This window comes from Lissotriton helveticus, chromosome 4_1 (genome assembly GCF_964261635.1).
Source record: "Lissotriton helveticus chromosome 4_1, aLisHel1.1, whole genome shotgun sequence".
Lineage (NCBI taxonomy): Eukaryota > Metazoa > Chordata > Amphibia > Caudata > Salamandridae > Lissotriton > Lissotriton helveticus.
The window spans coordinates 1898574106-1898597793 of record NC_136063.1 but is presented as its reverse complement, the minus strand read 5'-3'; the positions used below and the strand labels follow the sequence as shown (position 1 = coordinate 1898597793).

The 23688-nt window shown below is 42.1% G+C and overlaps 1 protein-coding gene across 4 annotated transcripts in view; it reads left to right on the top strand.

Annotated features, from left to right (window-relative positions):
* Positions 1 to 23688, top strand: part of KLHL13 (kelch like family member 13) — a 427425-nt gene that overhangs the window by 259335 nt on the left and 144402 nt on the right. For all 4 annotated transcript variants that reach the window (XM_078688540.1, XM_078688539.1, XM_078688538.1 and 1 more), the window contains exon 3: positions 14932 to 15064. In XM_078688540.1, the coding sequence (XP_078544666.1) occupies positions 14932 to 15064 (133 nt within the window). The remainder of the gene's footprint in view (positions 1 to 14931; positions 15065 to 23688) is intronic.

Genomic DNA, 23688 nt, shown 5'->3' with positions numbered 1-23688 from the left:
CAGAAAACCCTTTGCAAAGTCCCCAAATTCTTGACCTGCAGTGTCTTCTTTACTCAAAACCCCTCTAACTACCCTTGTCCGATGGTAATCCGCCGCTGCTGTGTAGGTGGGAGGTAACAGGAATGAAACAAAACATGAGCCCGAGAAGTCAGGGGGCAACCATGTATAGGCTCTATCATGGCAGATGAAATAAGTACCCTTAGCGGCTAAAAACGCAGGGGAAGTCTGAGATCCAAAAACATACGTTTCTGTACAGATACTCTTCCCTAGTTGAGCTCTGGGATTCTTGCTAATACCTTGCAGACACAGGTGACCTTGATGGGGTACGATCCAGATAGGGGACGATCTTTTGGCTTGCTGTTTCTCACTTAATGTAGTGCCATATCCGGTCACGTTCCAACCTACATATGCAAGTATCTCATCATCCGGAGTATCTTCATAGGAAGTTACTTCCTTGATCATGTCAACTATACCTTTGACTAGGGCGCTAGTTTTGAGGTTGTCTTTTACAGAACGTAGGGGTTGGATTTCTCGTGCATATATGAACATTGTCCTATATGCCCATACTGAACCATTGTGACTAAATGGCAGGACCAAATAGGGAATACCTTTATCCGTTGTGTGAGGCATGAGACCGCACACCCAACAGTTAGTTGTGTTCATTACAAGTTGGTGTTGGTGTAATAACTGAACAAAGGAGTTATTAATGAACTCTAATCTCCTATTTGATTCGTGGTCAGGCACAGGGTGGAAAGAATGAGAGGAAATAGTAGGAGGAGGTATGGGTGATGTAGTAGGCGCAAATGTTACATGGAAAGAGAATAAAATATAACTTATCAAAAAGATCATTACGCTTGATAGCATAAAAATACACAATATGATAAAACTTTTCTTTGTCATCGTGTTACATAGTCTCTGCTTAAAGTTCATTTGTTTGGCAGGTCTCTCCACATCAGGAAACTCCATCCTCTCTAAGGTGCTGCCCGCGACGAGGAGGTTGTTTCTGCTAAGGAGTGCTTCTGTCAGTCTAGGGCAACTCCCTTGGACCGACCAGAACCACCGACCTAACGTCGTTGGCTGCACTTCCGAAAACTTTAACCAATCACGGCCCTAGCAGCGGAACCCGGATGGCGGTTCGAAAAACAAAAATAAGCAAGTTTCCTAAATGGGAGATCTGCACTTTCAAAAATAGGATTTGGGGAAAAAGATACGTTTATTAGTCCATAGGTCTTGGTCTCAGATCATAAAAAGGAATCACTTTTATTAGTCTGTTTTTCTCGGTCGCAAATTATAGCGTCTTTTTCCTGGTACTGTCTGGTCCTGAAACAGGAGTTCAGGTTCCAAAGAGTTCAATTGTTCTGGTGGTGACACAGTTTCTTGAAAAATGTTCTCGCTTTCACAATCAGGGTTAGTTTCTTTTACACGGTCATCAGTTGTGAGCTCTGAGTCAATGCCACCTTTCTGGACCCATTGGTCATAGGGCAGAGGGAAGGGTACTTTTTTTACAATGGATCCCGTGGACCCAGTTGGCCTTCCCCTCCACCCGGACGGCTGACCTCGTGGACAGAAGGACGAGGTGAGGCCCGGTCCATCTGGGCTGGTCGTTTCTTGTTCTTTGAAAGTTGCGGACGAGAACCCAGGAACCGGGGTCAATGGAGTGACCCGGAGTCTCAGAGACCGGAGGCAAGGTGTTGTGGACCTGTTGATGTAAAACACGCAATTTAGCCGTCAATTCATACAAGTAATCAAGCAAAATAGGGTGTTGCAGCTCGCTGAACTTCGTGGGCCTAGGCACTCCCCATATGTTGGCTGGCCGGCCAAAGACGATTTCGTACGGGCTGAGTTTCACTCGCGAATGCACAGTCATTCTGGTGGATAGGAGTGCTAAGGGTAGAGCGTCAGGCCATTTAAGACCCGTGCTCGCTTGGATTTTGGCCAATTTAAGTTTTAACGTGCCATTGTAACATTCTACTAATCCAGCTGATTGGGGGTGATTTGCAGCGTGGAACTTCTGTCTAATGCCTAGCCCTTCACACACTCTTTTCATCACACGACCCACAAATTCACTTCCGTTGTCAGACTAGACCATTCTAGGCATTCCGAACCTGGGGAAGTACTCTTTTACAAGGGCTTTTGCTGTGGACAAGGCAGTATTGTCTTTTAGGGGATAGGCTTCTACCCATCTTGAGAAGGCACAAACAACCACGAGCACGTATTTTAAGTTGTTGCACCTCTCCATGTGTATGAAATCTAGCTGCAAAACCTCGAACGGATACATAGGAGGTGCAAAATGACCAGCTGGAGTTGGGGTTCCCCTACCAGGGTTGTGCTTCAGACATACCATGCAATTCTTGACAACATTCTCTGCACACTTGGGAATCCCTGAATTCTTCCACACCGGGGCCAACAACCCGCAAATCCCTTTCACGCTGATATGAGCCATTCCATGAGCCATTGTAACCACTGCAAGCACATATGCATCGGGTAACAACCATCTCTGATGCTCTGTCAATTCAACCCAACAACCATTTGCATCCATTCTTCCTGTACTCTCTCTCCACGTGCTTAACTCTTTCTCTGTGGCCTCAGCTTGGATGGACTTCACACTTTCTATCGTGTCCTCACATATTCCAACCTCACCAGTCCATCTTTCAGGGCCTGCAACATACATTCGGCTCATCACATTCTTTGCCGTTTCCTTAGCGGTCTCATCAGCAAATGCATTTCCACGACCAACATCATCAGTCACCTTCTTGTGAGCACTACATTTCACAATCGCCATTTGCAGGGGCAAGGTCAGTGATTCAAGAAGCTCATTCACCAACTGACCATGCTGAATCTTAGTTCCATGCGAAGTCAGGAACCCACGTTCTCTCCACAATCGTCCAAAACTGTGAGCCACTCCAAACGCATACTGACTATCAGTGTAGACAGTCACTCTTATTCCTTTAGACAACACACATGCTCTCGTAAGTGCGACTAGTTCTGCGGCTTCAGCTGAACCATGTGGTATTCGTGCAGTTTCAACGACTGTGTGCAAAGTGGTGACAGCATATGCTGCAGTCACATTCCCATTTGGGAGCTTAAAGCATGAACCATCTACCCATAATGTACCATCACATTTAGCAAGAGGAGTGTCAAATAAATCCACTCTCCCTTTTGTCTCTTCCTCTGTTGTGAGGAAACAATCGTGCTGTTCTAAAGCATCTGATTCTTCTGCAATTGGTAATAACGTGGCTAGATTCAGGGTACTGCACCTTTTTATGTGCACATGGCTCGCTAGCAGCGTCAATTCGTAACTGGACAGTCGAGCACTAGTTAAGTGCTGTGTCTTGGTCCTATTTAACAATGTGTCTACTGCATGCGGGACCATCACGATTAGTGTATTATTCATTACTAGACCAGCAGACTGTCGAATAGAAACAGCTGCTGCTGCTGTGGCCCTTAAAAAACTTGGCAATGCTTGTGCTACCGGATCCAAAGTTGACGAAAAATAGGCGCATGGCCGCTGTCTATCTCCGAATAACTGAGTCAGCACAGACAATGCACAGCCCTCCTTCTCGTGGACATACAATGTGAAAGGCTTACTGTAGTTGGGGGTGCCTAACACAGGAGCCGAACATAATGCTGTGCGTAATTCGAGAAAACTTTTCTGACACTCTTCAGACCAAGGAATGGGATTGGGTGTATTTTTACACGTTAATGCCACCAAGGGTTTGGCCAATAACGAAAAAATTGGAATCCACTGTCTACAGTACGATGTAATGCCCAAGAAAGCACGCACTTCTCTCTGTGTTCTTGGCACATTCAATTTCGCTATTGCCCGAATTCTTTCTGGGGTCAGTTTCCTTCCCTCCTTCGATAAGAGGTGACCTAAGTAGGTCACTTCTTGTCGGCAATATTGAAGCTTGGAAAGTGACACCTTGTGATGCAGATCACACAGATGACGCAATAATGTCAACGTGGCCTGTTTACAAATTTTCTCATTATCTGCAGCAATGAGCAAATCGTCCACATACTGTACAAGAGTGGCACCTTCTGGCAAAACAATTGTGTCAAGCTGTGTTTTCCGAGCTTGACTGTATATTGAGGGGCTTTCACAGTAGCCTTGAGGAGCGCGTTTAAAGCGGAAGCTTCGACCTCCTAAACTAAAGGAAAAAATATCCCTGCTCTCCTCAGCAATCGGGATGCTGAAGAAGGCATTCTTCAGGTCAATCACCGAAAACCATGAAGCAGAAGCTGGAATCATAGTCAATAATGTGGTAATGTCGGGCACAACTGGGAATTGTGGCACGACTATCTTATTTACTTCTCGAAGATCAATTACGAATCTGTACACAGGTGGCTGAGAAGGGTCAGTTCGTTTTAAAACAGGCAGAACAGGACTATTGCAAACATTGCCTCGCGTTTCCTCAATCACATCCTTTTCAATCAATTCGTAAACAATCGCTAGCAAAGCTTTTTCACCCTCATTAGATATTCTGTATTGGGGAATTCGTGGCATTTTAACATTCGACTTCAATGTTACAACATATGGTGGAATTTCTAAAAGACCTACATCATTAGGGCCAGTAGCCCAAAGAATATCTGGGAGAAGTGCTAATTCTGCTGGAAGTGCATCTCTCGACAAATACATGGGAGAAACCACTTTCTTACCTAAAGTGAGTTGTACTCCTGAAGGAGAACAATACAAAGTCGCATACAATCTTTTTAGCAAATCTAATCCTAGCAAATTTTCACCACAACCTGTTGTCAGAATAAGGGGTGCTTCGAATTCACAAGGACCAACAGAAAGAGATAAAGGGTCAGAAATCGGATTTCTAACTGGGGCGCCAGAAAAACCTACAGAAATGTTCATTTCGCCAGACAAAGGTGCGCCAGGGAGTTTGGAGTGCATAATAGAACTCTTTGTAGCACCAGTATCCAACAGAAAAGGTTCTGACACACCTGATGTAATCACCTCAACGTAAGGTCCACTCTGATCTACTGGAACTGAAACAACTCCCTCTCTTTGTCTATGGCTGTCCTAGCAGTCATCATTCTCCGACTGCTCATTTTCTGTGTAATAATCTTCAACATAGTATTGAGCTGTCCTGTCAGATACGTTATTTTGCTGATCAAACCTGTTCATAGAGTTTTGTGGTGGAAGGGGACGTGTGTCCTGTGGGGCGTTTCCACGCCCTCTACCTCTAGGCGCTTGCTGACTGCCACGACCTCTTACACCAGAAACTCCATTTGCACGTTGTGATAGGGCAGGACAATTATACTTGTAATGACCCTCTTGTTTGCAATATAAACACTGGTTGGGACCTACACGGGGTTGAGTGTAATCGAATCTTTGCGAGTTTCTCTGATACTGTTGAGGCTGCTGAAAAGTATTCTGGCAGTGATTCTGGCCATTATTATGTTGATTACCACCACCACGTGGCGGATAGGCTTGCTGTAGCAAAACCTTCGTTTTGAGTTCTCTAGTTTTCTTTTCTACTTTATCTTTCTCATCTTTGTCTCTATTCTCGTAGTATTGTGCAGTAGCTAATATCTGCACTGAAGATGAGACTGCCCAAGAACTTTCTGAATCTTTTAATTTTCTACACAATTCTGGAAGCAGATTGTGCACGAATTTATCGACAAACAATCTCTGACCACCTTCTGTGGTCATATCTTGACCGCTGTGGTCAATGAATGTTTCTTCAAATCTGGTGAAGAAATCTGAAACAGTTTCTTCTTTCTTTTGCTTGCATGCAGACAACTTATCCCAATTTACGCGTATTGCAGGCATTATCGTTTTCATGTAATCTACTATTCTACCAGGGAGTTCTGCTGTCAAAGGCTCAGGCTTGGCACCACCAACTTGGCGGGCATCTGCAGCAGTAATATTAGCCCACGTGTCACCTAATTCCTGGTCATGATCTACATGACGAATTTTACCCCATAAAGGCTGTGGAACGACATTCCCAAATAGCATATCGATATCGGCTAAATTCATTATACATGACCCAGCAGTTTGTGACCATTCTTTATAGTACCCTGCAGGATTTTTACGTGGATCTGGTAACGTTTGTTTGAGTGCTAAAACTTCAGCTCGCTTCCATGGGACATGTACCCATACACGGTGGAAGTGTGGCAGAACAGGTGGGTTAGCGGTTGTCACCCTCTCTCCATTGTGGCGGAACTTCTCTCATAGGGTATTGTCGCGCCTTTTTCCTACTGAATGTATTAGATTCAGATGGTGACCCTGAACTGTTTCCCTTACTCCGATATGATAACAACATTTCAACTGCTTTTTCCACGTCTGGACCTACAATCATACCCTCTCCAAACCTAAACCGTACACGACCCATCTCTTGTGGGATGCATTCTTGATCATTATCTTCTAAATCCTCGCCAAGAAAAACACACATTTGTTCCAAAACATATCTCTGTGTCGCTGCTTCCCATTGATGGAAGACTTCCATGACTGACTGTACATCATATTTTGCAGTGTCCATGACCCATTTCCGAGCTAAACTATTCAGGGAATCTCTCTCTTGATAATCAGGCAGTTGACTTCGCAACTGTCTTCTTCCTATGTTAGGGGTCGTAGCAGGCGACCCGAAAAGAGGTAAAAGAAGATTAGTAACAGTGCTGGCCATTTTCTGCCGAATGGAAGGTGAAACTGAAGGACAAACAGATGGAAAAACGGGGTGAGATAAGGCGGGGGTAGAGATAGCAGAAGAGGTATCAGGGAAAATAGAGGGGGCACTAGGCAGAATCGTAGAGGGAGCATTAGGAGACGTAAAATTTACAGTAGGCAAAATCGTAGAAAACACAGGTGAAACAGAAGTGGTCGGTGGGCCTGGAGGAGGCTGCACCGAAGAAGTAGGAGCCAGCTGAAGAACAGCTGGTGCGTGCTGTTGAGGAGCAGGAGGCGCAGCTTGTGCAACTAAAGATTGCGGGGGTGCTGTGGCATTCTGCGCATAGGGGGTGGTGAATTTAGCAAATGTGACATTAATGGGTCTTTTCCACGCTCTTTTGCTGCCTCTTGCTGAAGAGACGGCAAAACTGGATAACACTTCTCTATTGCCGTTTTACGTTGCCTGTGCAACTGCTCATTCATCTACTCTTCCTCATTATCTTTAAACTGCACAGCAGCTTGCATTACTGAAAGTCCCCCTTCTCTCTTATTTTTCTTAGCTAATTTAATTTCTTTTTGTTTGGCTTCTTTGCGCCATAAGCGGAAGGAGTCAAACATTGCCGGCCGGGCTTTCTTTTTGAAGAGTTTAACTTCAAGGTTGTCTAAGATTTCAGAATCAAAGCTACCATATTGGGGCCATTTTAAAACACCATCTTTCCTAGTGTATTTAATCCATACTTCGTTGTAGGTAATGGGGCCTACCCCATGTTTTACGTATAGCTCGTAAGTCGGAGTTCCAACTGGAGGAACCGGACATGAGTCCTCCAATCGGGAGTCCCTATTATTACCAAGACAAAATAAATTCCCAAGTCTAAGACTAGGCATCCTCGCTCTCTAGTCTAGTTCCAAACTTCAAAGGATTATCGATTACGATATTTCTCGTGAATACACGAGTCCTTCGGTTATGGTGCTTGCAAGTACCAATACAAAACCTTTTGTATCCCAAAGATACCACAAAGTAAGTCCAACTAAGGACTGGGAGACGCTCCACTTATACTTAACTGAAATTATCTCGATGACGTCACCAGAAGACTCGTCTCAGTGTTTCGCTCTACCAAAAACTTCAAGGGTCCAAATCAGGGCGATAGCCAGGGCAGCAGTCCTTGTAGCCGTCGGGAAGCGGGGAACCTCGCAGCAAAGACCTTCGGACCACGTCGACATGCAGGGGTCGATGAGGTGGTTGGCCGTCCTCCGGAATTTCCACACGAAGCTCCTCACGATCTTCTGGCTGACTGGTACCACTGGAATCGCCCCAAACGTTGGGCGTCAACTGAGGTACTGGGTTTTTAAGAACCGGCACAGAACCGGTAACCCAGCGGTGCCAGGGAATCAACACCCAGAGACCTCGGGTTCTCCTGATCCAGACCTACAGAAACTCGGAGTCTTCTAGGTGAAGTCAAAGATTAGTTTATTGGCTGCAACCAAGGTAACAGGTGTCCTAGAAGTACAATACGGGTATGTTCTCAGGAGACTGCACACTTTCATGAAGTCAGGCTTCTCTTCTTATACACAGTTTTAGGCCCTAGGCAAAACATTCTTGGTTGTAAAGTAAACAGTTAACATATTCTGGTTCAAAGAAAAAGCAGAGTCATGATGACATGTCCATATTTCACTTCGTGCTGCCTACAACAAATCATTTGGCAAAGCCCAACATTTCATCAGATATCACTGGACCCCTAATAAAAACGGGCACCTCCCCACCATAAAGTAAGTGAAGCGAAAGAGTGGAGAAAGATGTGAGCGAGATATGGCAGGTGTGCGCGCTGAAATGGTTTTATGGCTGGTTGAGCCTAGATGCTATCTTGCTCGGCCACTGGGAGGGAACTGACCTAACGAGTTCGGCCTGGGGCAATGGTTCTAACTTGTACTGAGGTCAGGAAAAAGTCGATTAAGGAGTATGTGTCCTTGTGGAATCAAATTCAACTGGATTAAGGCCTATGTAAAGGGCAACATATAAATGGGAGCCAAGGGTTCAGAATGTAAATGACGATTTCGAGGTGAAATCGTCACTTGAACACGCCGAAAATACATGTACATGATGTACTCGTCATTCTCGGTCTTTTGATACCAAATTCGTCATATTTCGACGAAGTTTTATTTCTCGAGTCCAGTATAATTATATGAATCCAGATTTTCCGAACCACACCCCTTCGGGGCTGATGACGAGCTCAGCTCGTCATGAGCGTAACCTGCCGTGCGCTCATGACGAGCTGAGCTCGTCATGTAACGCGGTAATTTCAAAATTACCGCTTACAGCGGAAAAACCGCCGCATTGATGCGGTTAAGGACCAGTGTGAAGGTTGCTGGCAGAGACACTGCTATACTCCAGATAGAGTACAGTAGTAAGAAAATGATGTAGACAGTTAAGTGGACGACTGAATATGAATTACCATTTTGGATCCCCTTAAGGTGACTGATCTAATGAGCAAGGTATTATAACAGTTTTCCTCAACTTTTACTACAGTTATTCCTGTTGGTTTAAATGGCCTTCCTTCCTATCAGCTTGCTGTGCATCCATCGTACTACTCCCTAAAGACCATGTTTTCTGAATGTCAAACTTTCATAGTCTTAAAATGCAGTCAACAGGTGGTTAGCACAACCGAGTGTTCCAAGATGTTTAATTTACGTTTCCTGTTTCTGTATAGGCCTAGGTTCTAATCCTGCTGTTGCTAAAATAATACTTTATTTTACAGAACTGTAAATAATGTAGAGGGGTTCCCAAAGAACATGAAGAAAACTCATCTCTGAGTTTTGAATAGTATGCACTGGCTCCCCAAAGCAGAATGGGTCAAATTCAGTAAATGAGGTTTGGCCATTTGATATTCTTATTCCTTTGGCATGTCACTCCTTGCAGAAAAACTAAAGTACTGCGTTCTAGAAAGTACTTTGCATGTGAGTACCGCCTACTTTTGTATGTGATATAATAATGGGGAAAAGTTCCCTTTCCATTCAGTTAGAATCTGCGAGTGAAAATCATACTGAGCAAGAGCACCTTCAGTTTAAGAAATTATAGGCCAGACTGTTTACTCTGTAGTAGAAGTGTTCCTATATTAAACTGTGCAGTTGAACCAGCACCAACAGACTATATCTCGGAAGAATACCAAGTCCTATTTGCCTAGAATTTCAATCACCGGATCTTCAGAAGAATACAAATTCCCATTTACCTAGCATACCATTTCTAAGCTACATGAGTATCTTCATAAGAATGATAGTATGTGGTCTCTTTTCATAGTTTTATATAATACCGGTGAACCCTGGGAACATGTTTTCTAATTATGATATGTAAAAATTAAATACACATACATAAGTTGCTTGATACCAAAAAGCATTTGTACATGTTAGACTTCGATAAATGTACATTTTTTGCAGATGTACTGCCATATTTAATTCTGAGAACTGGGGTTTTCACTTGTAAATTTATTTAGTCAGACATAGATATAAACTTGAGTAACTTTTTCCCAGGGGAAGCAGAGTGGCAATTTTAGTCATCAATACCTTAGAACGTTTAAGGAGATTCCTAACTATGTGAGTTTAGGTATTCACAAAATATTTCTTCTCCATTTCCCACCCTGGCCACAGTTGGTTATTTACTAATGGCAAGGGCTGGAGTAAATCTGAAGTGGAAGTTCTAGGGGAAGACTTTTTTCATTGGGGAAAATAGTTTCCCTGTTGAGAAAAGAAAAAAAATAACTAGAGCTTTTCTACGTTCTTGTGAATTTTAACTCTCAAATGTGCACATATATATATTTTACCATGTGGTAGTGGGGTTCACAGAAACCTTCTCAAACATGACAAAAGAGTGAATCTACTGACACTTTATTTGTAAACATGTAGGAGTAAATTTACATTTAAGTATGTGAATTGAGCCCTCTCCTTTTCATACCTTTCAGTTTCTCCATCGCAGACTGTTTGTCTTACAGAGCTACCTCTTGACTAATGTAAAACGGTTGTAATTAGAGTATGGGAACAGCAGAGCTGGGCCTAGTAGACTAGAATCCCCAAGGTTCCCTTAGGTGATCATTTTGATTAGCTTACAGAGCATGTTTCATAAATCGTAAAGCTGTGATCTTCATTATAGTTAAAGACATGCAAATGACCCTGCTGCTTTGAAACCCTGTAATGTCAATGAGTCTTTCCTACCAAGGAGAATTTCTCATGCACTACACGGTTCCTTGCTATTATGTTTTTTGGTTTAGATCTTTTTAATGCGTTTGCTAAAAAAAGGGTTCGCCCATACGTAACCACCCACAAATTGGTATAGCCTGTATTGTAACGGTGAGCATTTGTCTCATCACAAATACATTTGAGTGTGTAAAATGTTCCATCAATATTGTATGTGGAAGACTTTCTTTTCAAATGAAAATTTACTAGATAGGGAAGACTGGTTGAGGGAAGAAACTGTGTTTTATGTTTGTATTTTAAAACTTTCAATCATTTCAGAGTGTCCTGCAGATGCCTGAATTTTGGCATACAAAATCGGCTACCTATTGGCCCAACAAAGGGAGGCATTAGAGATGCAGCAAACCTGTGTTTATGTTGACTCTGTTTAAATATTTTTTTATTAAGAGGTCAGAATATCAAAACTGATAAAATATTAAGGGCCAGCACTGCTATTTCCCCCCTTCTGATGTGTTATTTGTAGCTTAGCAACCTCTTGCAAGGTTGCCATTAGGGATTCACAATGGGAGCGGAGAGCTAGCATCGGAGGACCCTAGGGAAGTAAAGGGGCCACAGCTCTAGCTGCTAAATCCGCCAGATCAGTTTCACAAGTAACATCTTGGACAGATTGGTGGGCTGCACACTTTATGATAGCAATTTCATAGGGGAGTTAAAGGGCATCTAGTAGGGCAGCTACATCAGGGTTATTTCTTTCAAGTCCTGAGGTCCTGTATAAATCTGTAACTCTCCCTCCCAGGGTTTTTCACAGGTAAAATTGAGGCGTTACACGGGCTCCATGTCGGGACTACTATACCTTGTGAGATCAGTGAGGTTCGTAGTGGCTGAATGGCCTCCTTTGCTTTATAGTGAAGAGGGAACTGTATTATTCTGCAGAGGGGCTAGCAAAGTTAAGCTGGATCTGCAACCTGGCCTTGAAAAATCACAAAAATGTTATTAGACCTTCAGGTCTAGTGACTTAAATAACCTACTTGACCTAATTATAATGCTCTTGATCCATAAGTTGGTTTCAAATTATGTGATCCTGGGCACATATTTTAATTCACTGAGCTGCCATTTTCTTCTTTATCACTTATCAGAGCACCTTCAAATATGCTAGTTCAGCAGGTCTGCTGTACATAAAACACTTTTGTTTGACTTAATAGACAAAACCTTTGCTCCATATAGAATAAAAATCTAGCCACATATAGGATACCCATGACCGCTGATTTGCTTTTTAGTTCATTAACTGCATTGTCATCACGGCGGGGGCAGAAATAGGAAAATTGAACAGTGATAGTGCAAAAAGACAGTTAGATCTTGGTTTAGATCTTAAACGTGTGCCATAAAGTAACTATAACTAGTGCCCTACCACGCACTCCACATTACTGCCTATACTAATCACTGGTGACATGTTCAGTGACATCATTGATAATGCTACTGCAACATCTGAAATTACATCATTTATGACAATTCTGTGAATGATGGGCGGCATAAGTTATATTTACTTTAGGGCCAATTTATAATTACTTGAGATGATCGAACTTGTGAATTTTAGTAGTTTTGTTAGTTTGAAATAGTATATTTAAACTGACGCTTTCATGTAACTATAACGTCCCTGGCAATGGTGATGAGCCTCATGAACAGCGAGTTGGGGCCACTTTCAGAGGTTACACCACTCCTCCAAACAATGTCTAAAGAGATCCGTACTAAGTTGACAGATTAAGATGCACAAAAACTGTTTATTTAATCATACAACAAAACAAATAGGGTCCACGCATTTCGGTAGAGGAATGAAGAAAGCAATCTGGTTGTTTAACCACTTATGTATATCTATATGTAGCTGTATGCATTTAAATTTTTGTATACAGTGGTAGAGACCATTTCTAACCCTCTCCTATCTGGTATTGGTCCTCTGGTTGTGTCAAAATATTATTCCTCCAGACATTTCTGACCTGTGTGGACATTAAATTAATCTCCATGCACAAAAGAACCACTACAAAAAATCACTGATATTTTTTTAGCAGACTGAATATTCATGCCTATTCTGCAAGCATGTACTCATAGGCCGTCAAATTGTAAAAAGGATTGCTTTAACAAAATACAACTCATCCTGAGCTTCTTTTACTAATCAGATTTTAAGAACCTTTGTCATGCATTGCCTGCATGGCCCATTGTAGTTTTCCTTTTTGTTAGCCTATTTGCATACGTTGTAGGCCGCATTTTCTTTTGCACGTTACTATATAAAAAAAGCTAACTTACTTATTATGCCGACGACACCCAAATTCTGATCCAAATAGACCAGTCGCCTACTTCGCAGGCGAGAATGCAAGATATCCTGAAATTTACAGTGAATTGGATGTCGGCCAATTCCTTACAATTGAACCCGGATAAAACGGAGGTGCTGGCGGTCACGACAGCAACTAACCCCTGGAATGAGCTGTTCTGGCCTAGTGAACTGGGACAGTCTCCAGAACCAGCGTCCGTTGTAAAAAGTCTAGGTATTAAAATCGACGCTACGCTGTCAATGTCCCAACAGGTCGCGGCAGTGGTTGGAACCTGTGTGGGTTTGCTGCGTCAACTTCGGAAACTGTCCTCGCTGCTGTCCTTCTCAACCATCCGGACGGCAGTTTCAGCCTTGATCCTGGCCCGTTTGGATTATGGTAATTCCCTGTATGTCGGGCTACCAAAAACATCTCTAGCCAGGCTTCAAGGCGTTATGAACGACGCAGGCAGATTGATCTTTTAAAAACCCGGGAGGACCTGTTGTTGCAGGATTTACACTGGTTACCGATAGTTCAGAGATCGAAATTTAAAAGTCTCTGTATCATTCACAAAGCCATTTATAGCTCAGCCCCGAGCTACATCAAGGATAGACTGGTCTTATACATTCCCAGCAGAAGGCTGCGGTCTTCAGAAGCATGTCTCCTGTTATGTCCACGTTTTAAGTGGTCATCACTGGGGGGAAGAGCCTTTTCGACCACAATGCCGCCTGTCTGGAACAGACTTCCGGAAAGCTTGCGCAAGGGGACCAACTTGCTTACCTTCAGGAAGAGATTAAAAACTGTTCTCTTCCTGGAAGCCTGGAGCTCCAGGTAAAGCATCCCTTTTGATTTTCTGCCTCACCGTATGGCCTCCTCTCGGACAGCGCTTAGAGACCTTCGGTGATAATGAGCTATACAAATGCCCTATAACATAACCTAACATAACTTCCGTGTCACACGGAACCTGCATATGTTTTAGCGTTCTGTTCTTTTCCGGGGAATTAGTCTGAACCCCACAGGCAAGGTCAAACAACAATGCCCCTTGTAATTCTCTGTGTTCAGGCACTAGCACCTAGACACAGCAAGAGAACCCAGCTGCTGTTTGTCAGCACATATTTCTTGTCATATACCGGAGCACAGGAGTTTAAGAAAACGCACTGAGTGAGGGTTCCGAGAAAAGATTGCTATGTCAGCTGAAATGTAGAACGTCCATCTGGTTGTGCCAAGGTACGGGGTCCGCCAGCAATCCCAGAGATCTTTGATGTATAATTAATTTGTTTCAGTAGAAGGGAAGGGTGGGTTTTGGATACTCTATCTTATAACATGGCAGGGCTTTTCATGCCATATGGTTTATTGACCATGTTAACAGTATTTTTGGTATGCATTTGTTTTCTTATTGTGGCACGAATACTGCATTTTAGGACACAATAGTTTAAGTAAATATTCTAAACTTTGTGTCTCTTGGTTAATGCGTTGTGGACTGGTACAAGTGAGAGGTGGAAAGGGTGTGTCCTGTTACTGCAATCCATGAGTGGGTCGAAAGTGTTGTTCTGGCATGCCAGTTCTCTTGCTTCTCTGGTAAGTTTAGGAGGGCAAGTGAGGCACTAAAGCTAGTCAGACTGGCTCTTGGACACGGAGGTGGTATAGTGACTCAGTCCCTACATGCCGATGTTCTATGGTCCTAAGCATAGTTATGTGCCTGAACAGAATCCCTTCAAGACCTTCACTTATTTAAATACAATTTTTCATTGCATATTAGCCATTCTCAAGCAATTTTTGTGCTTGCTTGTAATTGTGTAGGCGTTGTTAAAATGTCCATTTCTTGTTGCACTGTTTTAGGGCTTTGACCAGTTGCGTCTAGAGGGCTTACTGTGCGATGTGACACTAGTACCTGGAGATGGTGAAGAAGTATTTCCTGTTCACCGGGCTATGATGGCATCAGCAAGTGATTACTTCAAGGCTATGTTCACAGGTAAAGTTATCTTTCTGAAGTTTTTTGGCTCTATCCCTGCATAATGTGTTAGCACCAGTGTGAGTTGGCTCTCTTAATATGTGGCTTATACCTTTTTGCAGTTCTTTACTGCCATTTTCAGATTTTATTCCTCAGTTCACTAGGCCTGTAACTCTGAGAAACCGCCATCTCTTTACATTCTATACTTAAGCATTGACAGAAATTTGATGTGCTGTTTGATCATAACACAATACTATAGGAAGCTAAAGTCTGGATTCATCAAGGAACAGATGTTGACTGGTCTAGTCCTATGTCAAGAGGAAGGACTTCTATTACAGAAATTCTTCCTACATTATTTTGAAGCACTTTGCTGCAAGCTGGCCTTGTACAGTCAATTTTAGACCAATAAACGATACTCTGACAACTCGTGTAGCAAAAGATTAAAGCTTATGCTTCAAACAGGGCTTCCAGAGTGCATGTTAGATTTAGACCAGTTAATGATTCGTCAAGTGCATAAAGGATATGCTTTTTTCTCTCTTCATTAAAGACTTACTTGCGCCACTTTAATGGTGCTGCATAGCTTGTTTGCTTTCTCTCTGCAAATACTGCCTTGTTTTCTAAATTGACAGTGTGGGTGGGGGGGGGGGGGGGGGGCTGCTCTGGTGATTTTAAGAACAATCTGTGCATCAATTTTACATATAATGCAAAAGTGCTAAAAACCATTTTACTTTGGAAAATCGCATTCTGCAAGTTGTTTACAAAGTTTGCCATTGTGCAGTATCAACTAAAATGCGTCAGTTGACTTCTAAATCAAATACATATGTTTGCACTTGCTAGCGCTATGAAGAAAGTTTGGCTCTAGTGAAAAGCACACTGAATGAATTACTCCAAAAGAGAGTCACAGCAAGGTAGTTTTGTGTAGCAAATTGAAGGAGACACTGCAGGGAGCATCGAAAGGTTGTGGGCTGAATATCTATGATAATTGATCTGACCAAAGAGGGTTGAAGCCAATCGGATTCTCAAGAAGTGGAGGCAATATTTAAAAGTTACTGCAGATTTTCTGCTGAAGCCAGCATTGCCCACCCACAATAGTCTCCACGTAAGCTGTGTGCAAAGCAAACCTGTTCAGCACCATCAGCCTTGAACAAATACCAGTCCTTTCACAGGAGTTGACTTTGCCACCAGAGGTAGAATTCCAAATGAGTATCGATCATGAAAGGAGTTGTCTCCATACTGAAGACAACTTAGAAAAGAGCTCCACTTTCAACAGAACCAACCTTGAAATTAGATTGAAATTCTAAAAGAGGTATGAACTTGAAGTGTCTCAAACCTCCTATAACATGAATGACCTCACAAGCAGGCTTCTACAACATTGACAATTGATTTTGAACATAAGTTATGTTACAAAAAATACAAACACATTACCTTTAGTAGGTGGAAGGGAAAAAATGAAGCATGGAATTAGTATTTAGGTTTTGACAGAAAATGTGTGTTTGGATACCCATACTACTACATGCCCTAATGCCACATCCTCTTATCTGTGGTCATCTAAAAAGTAGTGCAGGCAGAAGTGTAGGAATATGCTTTTGTGATTGAGACACTAAACAGGACTGAGAAAGTGTTACACTATCTTCTAGTGCTGAGAATTGGTTGGTACTCCACATCAGAGAATTGAAAAATCTCATTAAAGACAAGGTCCATAACTCCTCGACTGGAGAGTAAATTTAAAACAACTGTCCAAGAGCCCATTTAATTAAATGATTTGTGCTGCAGCCTAAAAGAGGCTTGAAAGGTGGATCTGCATTCATTCATGGATTCCAGCAAGGTGTTGTAGCAGGTGTATCAAAATCAATGCAATGTGTGTTTGAAACCTTATCAAAAGCTAATTATAATACCATTGAAATTAAAATACTGTATAACTTGATTCTGAAGATCAGTACTTCCGCTTTTGGAGTGCATCTGAGACCTGTGGTGTGCTTGGTTACACTTCATAGTCTTCCATGAGCTTTACAAACAACTTTCATTGACTAACATTCTCCATATTTCCCAGTACTTAAAGTTCTTGTTCTGCCGAGAGTGACCTACTAAATAGGAGTACATAGTCCTCCACTGAAGTACATTAATGTTGCAGACTAAAGCACCAGTACTAAACCATGTTAAATTGTTGTAGTTCAGACCTAGTAACCTTTGACAGCCTTGCTAAGAAAAGGGCTCACACAGGTGTAACTGCTGCATTTTTAGTGCAACATCTTGGCTTCTCACTGATGTGAAAAAATCGTTTCTACACAGCTATCCCAGATTAAAACTTTTTAGGATCAACCTTCAACTCAGTTGCAGCAAAAGATTACCCAACAGCAGAGGGAGTGATAAATGGTATTTCTGAAATGAATTGTTTGATTCATTTATCGCCAGCTTTGACATTGAGGAATGTGATAAAACTTTTGGATCTGATGGCATCACGCACACTAAGTGGACCTTCTGCAACAGTGTTTAGCGAGCCAAAGTGTATAAACAGTTGGGGCTTGGGAGGTGTTGCGATAGTGCAGCACAGATTCTAGAGGTAGAAAAAGCATATTATTTTATTGCGCAAGTCCTTTTGCAGAACCTTGGGCACATGTTACCATTTCAGCAGATGCATTCTATATGGGATTGGGGGCGGGAAGGGTTCCCTTGACCAACTTGATACTATAGGACAGGTGGTGCTGAAGGAAGCCCAACAACATACCAGTCTGCGGAAGATTAAGGCAGTGCCGCAAACCTTCAAAGTGTACCAAATGTTATTACGCTAAAAAAGTCTTAACATGCATGGCAAGGTGGCAACAATGTGTTACACATGAAAACTAGAAGGAACACATTCTCTTCAGCTATCCGGATTAGTTAAAAAGATTAGGCTATGGCTTCACATTTATGTTCCAGCAGAGCATCTGCCCAGGGGTGAACAATGATTACACAGACTTATTGAACATAAATCGTCAAGAGGCACATTAATTACATCTTAACAAATACTTTCACAAGTGGGGGACCCATCATATCTGTTTGCAACATCGGATAATACCAATGTTATACCTCCAGATTCCCACTGCCCCAGTCACTGGATAATTCTCTGTGGTTTGATTGTTCAGAGACATTTGCTGTGGCATTACATCTATGCGTACTACTCCTCGTCTTGTGCAAGGTGTGTCAACTATGTTTCTCCTTTCTGCTGGAAATTTCATTATATGCGTTATGCCAACAGGTAGGAGATTATGTAACTCCAACTATAGTAAGTGACTCTGATGGCTTGACACATTGAAACCTAGAATGTGTATATTTAAAGCATCCTCTAGGGTGTATGGTTATATTTAAAGGAGTGTAATATCAAACTATAGGAACATCCTATGTATTAAAGTAGAAATGTTATGGCTAACTACTGTTACAGTAGCAATTGATCCTCTTCAGGCAACAGCACAAGATTGTATTTAATGCCTCTTAACCTTACAGGCCTAGTTTACACAGCTATAGAAGTTCATTTGAAGGCTATGGTAGACTATTTACAAAACCGGAATCCTTTTTCAGGATATCTATGATAAGATCTTTAATGGAAGGAGTTAGGAGAGTCGGCCATGACCAACAAGCAACTTGTATAGCTATTGATTATGGACCCATCTTTCGAGCAATTACTCTCACACACCCTACAGAATTTAGCATGACAGATGAAATTTGCAGAAAGAATGACCTTATTGAGCAGTATCCGTGAGTTTCACACTTTAACTGGAGGATAAATATTTACAGGTACAAAAAACAAGTATTCCTGTTTATGCTCCCAGATATGGAGCCTAGAGTGGTATCTTATTTACATATGAATCAATTGAATTGCAATTATTTTTTTACCATAACATTTGCCGGGGTGTATGTTTCTACATTGATCAAGGAGATAGGCTGGAAATTGTTTAAAATAATGTAATCCATCACTGGTATGGCATTAGAGCACTTATCTGGCAGAACTCTTCTGAGGTACCCACTACCGCCACCGTCTTATACACTGTAACTAATAATACATTTGTTCACCACCAGCTTAGAAAAATGCCACTGGCAAACTGTTCCCTCCTGGCTTCTTGCCCCGTACATTTGTATTAGGATTGCGGCTTTTTTGAGTTTTACTAGTGCAAGCAAAAATTGTTAATTCGTTTAGATTCACACATGACAAAGGCCCATTTGATCCTCAAATGTCTCCCTCCCAAACTCAACTCCACTGGCTTATGTAAAACCACCCATCGTAATTGGGTCATGTTGCCTAATTTATAAAATCATCCATGTGACCACAACAGACTGCCTTTTGAGTAAAATCCACAATTCTGACACCACGTGGATGTTCCATCGAAGTACCACACCATTACAAACGCTCACATTTCTAAAGCTGTCCTTCTCGCCCTATCACCTAAGGCTGTCCAGCCTCAGTCTTGAGCTGAAAACACCATCTTCTTGACACCCATGCTCTACTTTACCTCCTGTCTTGCCTACAGCCAAGCTCTGTAAACTAAAGATCCATCCAGAACATAGCTATCATTACTCTATGAAGCAGTGAAGCTCTTTTAAAGATAGCATTTGATTTGTCAGCATGGGGAAATAGGAACATAGGCATTCCCACAACCTGTTGAAGGGGCTGTAATCGATTGGGAAGACGTAGCATATTTGGTCATCACGTGACAAGGTACTGGCCTTGTGCAAGTCAGTGCTGGCTTGAGTTAACATCATAACAATTATTTGCCAACTATTGGAATCTTGACCTCTTGCTGTCCTTTTGTGGAAAGTTGACAATGATCTTTAAATATAGTGCACCCTATGTTATTGGTATAGAACTACACCAGCTTTCAAATTGATTTCACTGGTGGTGAACCCCTCCTTTAAACTATGGTGGTCCCAGATTTAGGACAGCAATGATGTCAAGAATACAATCATGGCCTAGAACTAGAGGAAAACATATTTGAGAGCGGTCCCTTTTAATGAAATGAAGATGAAAAACCGATTCCACAACCCAATGTGTTACAATTTGGAAATATCCTTATATTTGATTAGTGTAGTTTTCACATGATGATCTTACCCCAAACGTATGCCTGCTGGTGATGCTTTTGTGAGGGCCTAATTATCTGAACCAACCTTGTGATCTTAATGTATTAGTATTGTTTATATAACAATAAAGATGTTGAAGACAAACATAGAATATAATAGCTGGCTAGGTGCTTAGCTTTTATTGCTAGAAGGTTGAGTATATATATATATAATTATTTTATTTATTAAATTGTGGCTTGTGAAAATCTTGTTTCTGGGATCCTGCCAAATAGCAGAGGAGGCATACAAAGGACATGAAACTGAGAAAGCCACCACCTCTAGAAAACGAAAGTATGTTGAATGTTTTTTTGCATGTTGAGGTTGCAATAATTATTTTTTTCTGTTACTTACGAGGTATGACAGGTATGTAGAAGTATTCTTGGTTTGGTATTGAAGCTTTCTAGTGCTAGTCTAATGCACTTGAACTTGAATGTTAAAATGTACCACTGATGCGTCTGAGAACACAAATCCATACTCTAATATTTCTAAGCAGTACAATACTGTTGTAAGTGACAGAGCAGCCATATCTGAGCACCATCTCCCTTAAAATAATAAAATGGAAAACGGTCTCTTTGTGTTTATTTATTTTAGGTCTGGCGTTAACCAAGATATATTGATTTTATAAAAATATGTATGATACACTTAGCTTTCATCCAGCCCTTTCCATACATTGATCTGTCATTGTTAGTTCACATTTTTCTTTTGCCCGATACAATGTGGTTCATCCCACTTCGGATGGGGTGCGGGGGTGCAGTGGTGTGTTTAGAAGTGAATAATTTTCAAGGGAGGCGATATCTGCTTCAAGGGAGGAGATATCTGCTTCAAGGGAGGAGAGAAATGTTTCATGCATGTGATTGAAGAAAAAACACACAAAAGTCCCTATATCTTAATGTCTAAGAGGACAAAATACCTCACTCAGGCAAAGTGTTTTCTGGAAATGTTAACAGATCATGCTTTCAAGCTCTTTAACTACACAAGTTGTGCCCTTTCTCAAAAGCGATATCATTTTCACTATACCACAGTAGCAACAATCAATTCCTCACAATATATTTCTATTTGGACCACAAATTATATTAAAAAGGTTTATTAAAAATTAGGAATAAAAACAAAAATGCAGTACATAGTCACTCCAATGTCATTAATGGTATGCCTCCCAATACAGGTTACAATCCTATTAAGACGGAGCGTTTCGGGTTGATTCAATACGATCACTTTCTACAGGACAGAACATTTTTCATAAGATCTTTATATTAGGTGGATTATGTTTATTCAATTGCATAATCAGTAGAGTTTAAAAATCTTGCCACAAGTAATGTTTCCTTGATAAGGCCTCTCTTATTGGATTAGTTCTTTTTTGATCTCCGTCAGAGCGACCGTTGTGTTATGGTGTGGAGATTTGATAAACTTTCTTTTGTATACAAATTTCTATTATAAATAGAAATGCTGTCTGAATTATTCCATATTTGACCAGCACACTTATAAATTCGCGCTTGATATACTGGAGTTTTTAGCAGCAGGCCGAACCAAGCAATTCAATGAAAGTGGTTCAACACTAAAATCTGTTTGTTAAGCATCGGCCTCTCTGCCTTGACGGTTCTCCGGAAGTGTTTCAATGTGATTGAGCAAGGCATGGCAGGTGTGCAGTAGGTTTTTGTTTTTAGGCCTAGCCGTGACTCATCCTATTTTTCAGGGGGTTGAATGTGTTGTCTCTGTTCAATGCAGATTGCAGTGGAGGTAATGTGATGAGGAATAAGGTGAGAATGCTAGGTTGATGGAAATGAAGTCACAGATTTTGGTTACTTTTTACTCAAATAGTTCGAGTACATGTAATAGCATGTTTCTCTCAAAGTATGTTGAATGGCACATGCTCACCGTAATTTTAAAGAAAGACCCAGTGTACTGAGCAGTGATGTGGAAAATCCATCATGTCATTTGAAAATGTGATTCTAAAACTAGTTTTTGTGGACTAATTTCTGCTTGAAGGTTCTAACTGCTGATTCCTCACCTTCACGATATTCTCAGGCATCACGCAAATTCCTCCAGCAATGCTCCATTGCGTCTATAGGTACCTCTGTCTAATTCTGTGTTGACTCCATACTGACACAAAAGTGATGGAGTTGAGCCTCATATAAGTGCGACCTCTACATGCTGACATAAGTTGATTTCTTTCCGCACCCTGAAATACTTCCTGCCCTGCCACAGCAGCTGCCAATCTGCTTTAGTTTGCCTCCCAGGTTTATTTTTATCCAGTGAGATACAAAATGTCATTTTCTACCCTGCTGGAGATTCATCATATTAGATAATTGGGTCCTTCAGAATGTTCAAAGGGGCTGTACCCTCTCCTCTCTACTCCACATCCTCCATTCTGATGCTGGATGTCCTCTTTTTGATTTGATTTGATTTAAAACTTGTATAGCGCTTACTGTCACCCCACGGGTATCCTGGCGCTTTCGACTAGAAACTGAGTCCCAATTACAGAGGTTACATCAGCCCTTACCTAGATAGAGGATTCCAACCTAGGCTTTGGGGAAGAGCCAGGTCTTCAGGTTCCTGCGAAATTCTAGCAGGGTGCTAATCTGTCTAAGGCTCTGGGGAAGTCCGTTCCACAGCCGAGCGCCAACTATACTAAATGCTCTACCTCCTCACCTGGCCCGTTTGAACCTAGGCACCGTGAGTAGGGCGGCATTAGATGATCGCAGCTGCCTGGAGGGTTGATACCTAGAGAACCTTTCCTGCACAGGGACTGGCCCTATCTCATGTATCGCTTTAAAAACCAGGCACAGGGACTTGAAATGAATACGTTCCGTCATCGGTAGCCAGTGCAGCTCCCTCAGTGCCAATGTTGTCGAGGAGCGACGCTGCCAGCCAAGGGCAAGTTTAGCTGCCGCGGACTGGATTCTTTGGAGCCCTTGTAGAATATATGACGGGGCCCCTAGATATAACGAGTTGCAATAATCCAGCCTGCTACCCACTATGCTACTAACTACCAATGGGCGAGCCTCTTTCGGCAACAGGGGCAGAATTTTACGCAGCATGCGTAGCAACGCAAAGCAGACATTGGCGGTCTTATTGGCCTGTGATTCCAAATGGAGGTCCTTATCAATCAGCACCCCCAGGTTACGTACTTTGCTCACCGGAATCAGTGGTTCCTCCTCTGGGATCAGCCTAAATTCAGATGGAAATTGTCTAGGTGGCCTACCCGAGGAGCAGTAAACCACCTCAGTCTTTCCTGCGTTAAACTGTAGGGAGTTCCTACTAAGCCAATCGGCTGTCTTCCGCAGGCATTCCCGGAATAGATCAAGGGATACCGCATTGGCACCCTCCAAGGAGAATGCCAATTGTGTATCATCCGCGTAATTAACTGTGCAGACTCCGGCAGATTTTATAATGGGGAGCAGGGGCTGCAGATAAATATTAAATAAAATGGGACTAATTGCAGACCCCCTGCGGTACCCCATGGGTGATTGATGTTTTCCTGGCAGAAAAAGGAGCCAGTGTTACCACCTGATGACGTCCTGCCAGGTAGGATTTTAGCCATTGCAGTGCCTGCCCCCCCA